Below are 10,264 nucleotides of genomic sequence, written 5' to 3'. Positions count from 1 at the left end.
GGAAACAATCTACAGTGGCTCTGTACTTCGTTAGCATATCAATACCGACTATACAATCAAAATCAGCTAAACCCAACACTATACAATCTAGGTCAATTTCATGCCCTTCAAACTGTAGAATGCAATGTCTAACCGTAGTTACAGATATCAATCCACTTCCCAACGGAGAATTTATAGACACAACATCTAACAAAGACTCAACAGGCAAAGAATGCAACAATGCAAATCGCTCTGAAATGAATGTATGCGATGCACCTGTATCTATCAAGATATAAGCAGGATAACCATAAAGGAGACAGTTACCTGCTATAACATCATCTGGTGCATCCTGTGCTTGCTCCTCTGTCAACGCAAACACCTGGGCATGTTGCCTCGGAGGTTGAGTCACAGTCTGATTACCTCGGCCTCTGAGTTGAGTCTGTGCCGGTGGAGGCTGAAAAGAGTGAACTGATGATGCCTGCCGCTCAAACTGAGGTACTGAACCGGATGCTCTTCCACTCTGGCCTTGCTGTACACTCCTCTGGGGACAGACTTTGGCAAAATGCCCCGGTTGCCTACAAATGTTGCATCGGCCTGTAACTCCTTGGCACTGTTCAGTCGCATGCCTACCTCCACAAGAATTACAGTAGACACCTGAAGTCCTTGAACTTTGATCAAACCCAGTCTGTCTTGATCCGCTGGAGCTGGACGAACTGCTCCCAGGTCGCTTAAACTGTTTCCCCTTCGCCTTCAGCTGTTCCTTTCTGCCACTGCTACTACCGCCACTATCAAATCTTGGAGGAGGAGTTTGGGATGTCGGTAATGGCGGTCTCGGTATCGGAGCAACATAAGGAGCACTCCGCTGCCTCAACAATCCTGCTTCTGCACCTTTGGCTCGATTCAATGCCTCCGAGAAATTATCGGGTCTCCCAGTATTGACCAACGTAAAGATATCTGGATTCAGGCCATTTATAAACTGATCTGCCATGGCCTCATCATTCCCTGAAATATGGGGTGCAAAACGAAGCAGAGAGGAAAATTTAGCAATGTACTCTTCAATATTCAATTGCCCTTACCTCAGGTTTGCGAATTCAGCGCCTTTATCTTTACGATAGGATACAGGAAAGAATCGCTGATAAAACTCTGTCTTGAATACTTTCCAAGTAATCTCGGTACCCCGCTGCTCTAAAGCTCTCCTAATGTTCAACCACCAATTCTTGGCTATATCTTGCAATTGATGGCCAATTAGCTTTATTCTCTTCTCATCACTGTACTCCAAAGAGTCGAATAACATTTCAATGTCCTCAAGCCAACTTTCGCACTCGATGGCATTCTCGGTACCTTTTAATGTGGGAGGTCGAAAAGATTGGAATCGCTTCAGCAACGTCTCCATAGGGGTCGCTGTAACATCCATAGGATCTCCGGATGTGCTCCCCTGTTCTGGCGCTGCTGGTCGTAGAGGTACGGCTGCTCTTCTAGGTGGCATATCTAATAATCCAAAGGATTAGTATACAATATATACAACTGTCTCAGCCATCCTCTAGTCAGTTATCTCTGATCTAGAATCAGTTCTGATTCAGTTTATCACATGCTGAAAGAAATCTAACACAAACAACATGTAATAGGAAAGCAATAATCATGCTAGCACATCATAAGCAAGGAAGAAGACTAGATCTACCCCGCTCATTCTATCCTATCTCAGTCTAAAGGAACTCTCGGCTCTGATACCACCTGTTGTGGGGACCCGGGCTCTAATTCTTTATCTTGGGATTAAATGGATCAATAATATAAAAGTGGGTCAAATTTTCGCTTTTTACATTAACTCAAATGTAACTAAACAACATCAGTTCTTTATTTATTTTACAACATGAAAACATAATATACAAACATAGAATACAACATTTCTTGTTTTAATCCATCCTCTGTAACTAGTAGGGAAATACAGTACAAGATAAAAGTAACTCTACTAGTCCATCTGCTAGGCCCGTGATCACCACGCTATGTCCATCGCTCATCTCTGTCGTGACCCAGATCCTGCCCCACCTGTTGTTATGCACACATACAGACATAACAACAGCCGGAAAACCGGTGAGAACAAATCCCAGTATAAACATGTATACATGCAATACAACAATCTAAAACATGAAACATGCTGATATGAATGTCATTCATATAAAATCATGCAATGCAAGTCTAATCATGTCTAGATGCGACTCGACTAGAACTCTAGGGATCCCGTTGTGAATAAGACGTCACTGTCTGTCACCTACCCTCCCAATCGAGGTGCTGTACGTCTTATTCCTAGACTTCGGCCTGATCTGTATCCGCGTCTACAATAGGGGCGGTGATCTTCCCCTAAGCTGAGATATCGCCGAACATCTAGTAGTCTGCCTGATCTCCAGACTGCCCTATCTTAATGCATGAATACAAAATCTGTAAACAAGCATAATGCAATGCTACACGATCTGTAAACAAAGCATAGCAAGATCTGCATACAAATTCGATAAACAAATCTATAACAATCATAATCATATCAAGGTATGAACAATAAAACAAGTATGTGATTTTGGTTGGGAAACTCAAATGTGATCTCATTTGAGTCGTGATTCCCCAAACAAAACATGTACTATACCTTTCGTCGTAGAATCGCTGTCACGGTCGTCAATACGAATCTGAAATGGAAATGTGGATACGCACTCTATCAATTTCTAATCTAAATCAACACATAACCAAGTCACTACGTGATCTCTATAAAATCTGACGGCATAACGACGTAATTCTCGATACCGGTCACTCCAAATCTTAACAGATATCAACATTAACTCATTCTCAATCATAATCCAATACAATATTCATCCAAAACACAATAATTCTATCCCAATAATTCATAAATCCTACTGAAATCCATAGGAAATACATATGATATCATTTCTTTGATCTGTTTACGAATATATCATGCTCAATACGTCAAGAACACAATATAACTATCATATTCTAATTTCCTAAACATCTGAATTTCAAAACCTGTTGAAATTACATAAAACTTACATCACTTTGTAGCTAGTAACGAGAGGAGCTCAAAACCGCAGTCGGATTAAAATTTGGATGAGTAAATCTTACAAAAGCACAATTACAGAGTCTAAGAAATGAAGTTTCTCTCCTTGGAATTCTCGACCCCTTCTGCTGAAAATGAAGAAAGAATCGAGACAATTCTATATATATGTTGCATGGTTTGAACACATGGCTCATTCTTTATAAGCCACGCATGACCGCGGGTGCGGTGCCCTTCGGAGCGCGGGTGCGCTGTGACTTCGGCAGAACTTTTATTTTTTTACAAGTGATGACCGCGGGTGCGGTCATGTAACTACCGCGGGTGCGGTCTCAGCACCGCGGGTGCGGTCTAGTTCTACCGCGGTTGCGGTGTGGGTACGGGAATGTTACAAATTTCTGCTCATTGCACCGCGGGTGCGGTGCTTGCCAGACCGCGGGTGCGGTCTTGCACATCTAAAATTTCATATTTTCCCGCATCGTTTCGCCCCGTCTGTTCTACTTCCAACAATCTCAGGCATTACATTTCTTAATTTCTATCTATTCATATTCAATCTAGGGCATTACAGTTGCTGAATGGACAGGGGCGGAGCCAGGAATACGATTATACCCGGGCTAAAATTTTAAACTCTAAAATCTTTTAATATTTTAAATTGATCTACCCGGACTAATATCAAATTTATCCAAAATTATAAAAAAATTACATATAAATTTCTAAAAAAAAATTTGGAACACCCGGGCTAAAACCCGGGTGAACCTTTGAGTGCCTCCGCCCCTGTGAATGGAGGAGAGGGGGCCACAAGGTATTAAGTATGGTTAGGGTTTGCTTAAATGTAGTTTAGGTTAATTAAAATGTGTACTATTGGGCTCAATTAAAATAAAAAAGGTTTTGAGCTCATCTAGCATTAAATAAACCCAACAAGCCCAATAACACCGAAAACTATTTCGTTTAGGTACATTTTTGAAAATATTTGTCCGAGCTCTCAAAAAGTCCTCTGATTCGATAAAATTTGTGTAACAATTAAAAATATGACCAGACGAGTAAAAATACCCACCAAAACCCAATTTTCGAAAAACACCCTTAAAACACTCCGAATTAATTAATTTAAATTATTCATTCAATATTTTTTTTTCCTGATTATCCTCGATCTCCATTTTCGAGCGCAAAATACCGCTTAAAACTCTAATGCATGAAACTTTTAAAATAATCATGAGATAAACTCTAATCATGCCATAATCATTCATTACATACATAAAATCATTAAACAAATATTTTAAATAAAATATTAGATTGTATGCATTCAGTTTACGTAATTCGAATTTTCTAGACCTTACTTTAAAATTAGTAAAGATATAAGCTTGAGATAAAGATATAATAGAGATCATATCTTATGAAAGCACATTTGAACGGCATTTAGAAAATACTAAGACAAGCATATTATTAAACAAGAAAAAAATTTGCCAAAATAGTTTTGTAAGATATATATTTTAGATTTTGGTCATCCAAGTAGTCAAAATTTAATCAGTTATTGTTTTTAGCTTTCAGTCCTATTTCCCTGAAGTTTTGACACTTTGGACTGCTGGTTCCTCAAAAGGGTTATATCCCGTATGAGAAAACATTCTTAGAAACCATACACAGGTAGTAGCTCCACTATATAAATTTAACTGGGGAACATGTTGGTTCTCCTTTCCATGATTATTTATCACAAGTCTTATATGTATGTACCTGTATTCTCATTAGAAGCACCAGATTTATATGCATAAGCATGTTTACATAATTTCGACATAGCAAGTAACATCCCCAGTTGAAGTTGCTAAAACTGGCAGAATGCTCAAAAAACCAGTTGCGCAATCTTTGTATTCGGAAGTATGACATCAAATCTGGGAAGAATAAAGTTTTTTCCCCTCCTTAACCCGAGTACTGAGAATGCCAAAAGGTCTCCAGAATGAGCAAACCTGAGGACGCAAAACGGTTCGGGTCCTCCCATGACTGGGGAGGATTGGAACCTCTATGTGATCATTTAATCCGCTTTGCATCTGTCCAAAATTTAGGCCGGCGGACAGCAACATATATTTTCCTCGAAATTTCAGCCCAGCAACATATATTTTTCAAAACCAATCTCACTAATAGAAGCAACCAAAATAATTAAAAAAAGAAAAAGAAAAAAGAACAAAGAAATTGGCAGACTCAGAGTACAAATTTTGTGAAAAGAACTACGGAGTTTTAAGCTAAGGATTCACAATCTGCAATCGAAACGTGATTGAGCATATTCTACGAGTGATTTTATTATAGAAATAATGTACAAAATGATTACAATTAGAATTATCATATATTATTCCAGTAAATTTAAACTTTGCACTTTTCACTTGTGGGGAAGGAATATGGATGCAAGCAAAGAGAATGGACACGATTGCAGAAATAAAGAAATCCAACACATTCGACCGCCAAGAAAGGACCAAACACAGCACAAAACTGTTCGTTGCAATTTACATGAGTGAAACAAAACGAAAAATAAATTGCAAAATCTGTCAGAAGTTAGTTCGCAGACCAGCATGAACTACAATTTGCATGTTCATCACGAACGAACTGCCAAATTCATTCACTTCGGCCAAGAACATTTTGAAGAAATTTTTTTTATAAACAAAGGCAAGAAACAATGTTTGACAGGCAGCTGAAAAACAATATGACACATTATTAAGGAACTCACTTTCTATATTTCTGTTGCTTCTTGAATGGAACAGTTTTTGCTCCACTAGGGAAGAATGGGTTTATTCATTCACTTTCTACTCGAAATTATTCATTTGATCATGTTATTAATTATTTTTAGAGGCTAGAGTTTACAAAAATATAACCTACATTGAATTCTATGTTGAAATTGGATTGGCATTTAACTTAATTTAGTTTAATCTTCTGTTCATCGTTTACGTTAATCTGCGATTTACATGTCATCGAATGGACACCTTTAATATGCTGTTAGTGGATGAACTCAGATCTAGTAGTGGGTAAACATCATATATCAAGCCTAATCAGATCTTTTCACAACTGAACAAATATTTGATGCACAGATCATGCTAGATATATTTATTTGGTTCGTGGATATTGATTTTCAAACAATTAGTTACACTACACATAGTAGTTATTCAATTAAATGAAAATACATGAGTCCAATCGAATATCAAATGGATTTGTTATATTTAACGAACTCCTAAATTAAAAAATAAGAATTTAGGACTAGAATTCTGGGTGTACGATCAATCAATTTCTTATTAGTTAATTAATTAAAATAAATTTTAATTGATTTCTTCATTTCATTAAATAGTAAAATCCAACCTACCAAGGTGACAATTATTTTTTTATTTGCTTTTGTTTAAGTTTCTACAATTTCAGATTTAGAGTGTGGTGCATATTAGTTTATTAACAGTTTTAGTTTAGCTGGAAATTCTTTAAGTTTTATGTTTACCTCATACAAACTTCAAACAAACCGTAAATTCGTCGAGTTTTCGAAACAAAAGTTGTAGCTTAAAAAATCACTTAAATAAGTCCAGCTATACAAAGTGCTTTAATTAAAAAAGTAGAAGCGGTTTTAGAGTTTGGATAAATGTTAAGAATGTTTTTGTATTTATTTTTAAATAGAAGTAGAAGCCCGAAAGTCAGATTCTGGTAGGGCTTGAAAATGCTTAAAAAAGTGATTATGAACTTTTACAAATTTGTAAACAAACGATATACTTTCTGAGAAAGTAGGTTTTTTTTCAAAAAAAAAAATAATGTTTTTAGTCCATTAATTTCTCCAACCAAACATACTCTAAATTGCAAAACGACAAGTCATATGGAACCATCCTTGCAAACTGAGGTACTATAATTTGATGCATATATGTGCGAGTTATAAAGAAATAGAAAGATACAACAAATCCATGATTCTCTACATCGATTTATCCCCCCTTGCGATAAGGGAGCTGACATTGTGAACCTAAAGGACAACTGTTGGTTGAACCTTCTTTTGGATTGTCCGAATATTACAGAAACGTAGAATTTGAGATAGTAGTTCTTTATCCAAGAACTGCTATATGAAAAGTTAATTCAAACTTATTAAATTTTGATCGTTGATGGTCAGCCAATGTCTTAAATCTCATGGTAGAGAGTTTTCGTATCCAAATCAACACTATCCAGTTCATGTTAATAATTCCTTTAAGATAAGTTTCAGACAGACATGCATTCTTCTAAAAGGCGTGTGCATTGTGGCCTATTGAAGAATAGTTTATGACATACTGAATATGTTATTGCAGAATGAGTGGTGTTTAAAGATAGGAGACTTAACATATGCAATCAATTGAAGAGAAACACACCTTAGCATGAAGCATTAGAAAACAGAAGATCCATCACAGTGAAAAAATGAGGATGTTAAAACACTCTTAATACATGGTCCTGAAATAATTACTTCGTAAACTTTCAAATATTGCAAATTAAATTAGGCTTATAGGAGAATGTACTCACCAGCCGAAGGTTTAATGGAGATGGCAATATCTTCCCATGGTTAATGGCTTCTCTAGTTCCTACCACCAACTTCCTCACAGAAGAATAAATAAATCCTTAAAAATTATCGAAGTTCTTGATCAACTCTGGCTATAGTTAGGACTATTCCTCAGTGTCCAGGTTTATGGAGTTCTGTAAATAAAACATAAAACTAGTGAGTAAAGAATACAGAGAAGCAGGTGATATATCAACTTCACTAAAAATGAGCAAGTATGGTTACGTGGTACCTAAAGTCTCCTTCGCGGATGTCATATTATTCTCCAAAATCTGAGCAACCTCGATCATTCCTTGTGCACGATAGGCTTGAATCATAGTTTTAAAGGTTATATAATCTGGTTTACATCCAGTACCTTTCATTGCCATGAATAATTCATTCATCTTTTCGACATCACCCGCACTACCATAAGCACTAATTATACAGTTGAAAAATGGAGTATCTAACTCCACATCAGAATTCTCCACTTGTCTTAAAATTGAATCAACTTTTCCCCCAAGCCCTGCTTTACTATATGCCCATGTAAGAGAGCTGTAAGTAATTGAGTTAGGCTTCAGTCCTTGATGTTTCATTTCCAAGAAAATTTCATCCATCTTCTCAATGTTCCCAGCCTTTCCAAATGTCTCAATTAATATGTTAAAGGTAACAATTGTTGGAGAATATAATCTCTTCTTCATAAACTCCATAACAGATCCCATTTTTTCGTACAAGCTACATTTCCCATATGACTTGATCAGAATGTTGTAAGTCATAACGTCAGGCTTTATTCCCATTAGCTGAAACTCATCAAACCAGCCCTCCATTTCTTTAATCCTTCCACAACTGCCATAAGCCGCTATGACAGAGTTGAAAGTGATTACATCAGGATGACTTTTTTCACTCTGAATCATTTCTGTCAAGGAGGTCTCCATCAAATCAAGTCTTTTAGCTTTGCCATATCCATCAATCAGAATATTGTAAGTTACAGTGCTACACTCAATTCTCGAAAGCAACATCTCTTCGAGGATTATCCCTACCATATCGAATCGACGGAGTTTCATGCAGGCTTTCACAAGGATAGAGTAAGTAAAAGCATCGGGTTTGCAATCATGGATAGACTTCATATCATTAACTACACGAAATGCCTCATCAAAGAGGCCATTGAGTGCATAGGCACCAACAAGAGCGGTATAAACATCGATGGTAGGCCGGAGGCCATCAGCCGGCATTGTCTCAAAAAGAATAGTTGTCTGACCAATCTGCTTGCACTTGCCGAGCATTACTAACAACTTTGTATATGTCTGACATCTGGGCTCGTACCAATTTTGCCTACGTAGAAGATCAAATATCTACAGGCAAGAGAAACAATTTTTCATTAAAAAAATGGCAAAGTCACACGCTACCTCATTTTGCACGTATAAAATGCAAAAATCTTGGGTCTGGAACGGTTTAGTTGTCTTAATTGAATTAGGGAGCAAGCAGGACCGAGCAAGCAACACAGTCGATCCACTTCGAGTAAAAAATATTCGAAATGTCACATGTAATTTATCCAGAACAACACAAAGTTTATCCCCACTCAAGAAATTGCAAAACACCATCCATTTGATTAACTTTGAAACAGCTACTTACAACAATCTTAACACAAAAAAGCATCAGAAACACAATATTTGCACTAAAATTTCAAGAAAATCAAAAATCAACTTCTGACAGTAGCATCCATCAACACTCCAGTCACAAAAGATATCATAAAAAGAACTTCCAGCATATTTTAGATGCCCACAAAACATGAACAACACAGATGCAAATCCAAGCGCCACCAAACAAGAATGCGAATAAGATCACAAACAAAGACAAACAATCAATAGAAAACAAGGTCCTAAAAGGAAGAACCTTTAGAGCAGACTCCCATCGGTCACGTTTAATAGCATCATTTAGAGCTTCCAAGATGGCCTTAGGCCAGAGATTGCTGTATTTGGAAGAATTTGCCTTCTTTTCAATTGCATTAATGGCGGCCTCGGTTGTCAAGATTCTTGAGAGGTCTTTTTTGGAGAATTTGCGGAACTGGAGGCCCCGTGACTCCATGCTGCTGTCATAATCTGGGTTATTCCTGGATGACGATTTCGTAGCGAAGCACGAGACTCGGACGGCAACTGGGTTTAGCAGATGGAGCTCCATTGCAACCGTCAACTGTAAGTCTGGATGTGAGGTTATAAATGGACACCACATCCGAGCTGCTTGATTTGATTTGATTTTTAATATTTTTCCCCGGAGCAAAATGTTAATGTAATATGGAAAAGAGCATGTATGTTGGAAAAACGACGTCGTGAATCTTTATATGTAAAACGGATCAATTTTAAGTAATATTTTTAGCATAAAAAAATATTTTTTATGGATAACCCAAATAAGATATCCGTCTCATAAAATACAACCCGTGAAACAGTTTCACACAAATTTTTATCGGTTGAAAAGTATTGATATGTGTTATATCACGTCAGACCAAATTAATAACAATTAAAGTTAATATACTAAAATCAAAATTTGAAATTTAATAAACAAAAATCCAAAATTGATCAAATAAGTAGAAAAAAAATTATTTCTAACAAAAAAATGTCTAATCAAGAAAAAAAAAATCAAGGAGAAGACTGTACGACATTTTTTGTCACATTTGGTTTTGTACCAATAACTTATTGTTATATGTATCAAATTTCAATTGATTTTTTTAATTATATAAT

At 36.7% G+C, this 10,264-nt stretch overlaps 1 protein-coding gene across 4 annotated transcripts; it reads right to left on the bottom strand.

The window, feature by feature from the left end:
- Positions 1–4,575: 4,575 nt before the first annotated feature.
- On the bottom strand, positions 4,576–9,789 carry LOC140813980 (pentatricopeptide repeat-containing protein At3g53170). Of its 4 annotated transcripts, none has more exons than XR_012114049.1 (4): positions 9,423–9,789; positions 7,786–8,881; positions 7,520–7,690; positions 4,576–5,151 (listed from the first exon to the last, which is right to left on the bottom strand). XR_012114049.1 is itself a non-coding variant. In XM_073172820.1 (3 exons), exons 1-3 carry the CDS (start codon positions 9,756–9,758, stop codon positions 7,681–7,683), a joined length of 1,449 nt encoding a protein of 482 aa, XP_073028921.1. In that variant the 5' UTR covers positions 9,759–9,789; the 3' UTR covers positions 6,788–7,680. The 4 variants fall into 4 exon arrangements, 2 of the variants coding, with proteins under 2 accessions (XP_073028921.1, XP_073028920.1); XR_012114048.1 differs by lacking the exon at positions 4,576–5,151 and adding an exon at positions 6,788–7,245 and having other exon boundaries at positions 7,372–7,690; XM_073172820.1 differs by lacking the exon at positions 4,576–5,151 and having other exon boundaries at positions 6,788–7,690; positions 7,779–8,881.
- Positions 9,790–10,264: the final 475 nt, after the last annotated feature.

Source organism: Primulina eburnea, chromosome 15 (genome assembly GCF_022965805.1).
Source record: "Primulina eburnea isolate SZY01 chromosome 15, ASM2296580v1, whole genome shotgun sequence".
Taxonomy (NCBI): Eukaryota; Viridiplantae; Streptophyta; class Magnoliopsida; order Lamiales; family Gesneriaceae; genus Primulina; species Primulina eburnea.
Note: the sequence above shows the minus strand (reverse complement) of the source record. Positions and strands in the feature narration are given on the sequence as shown.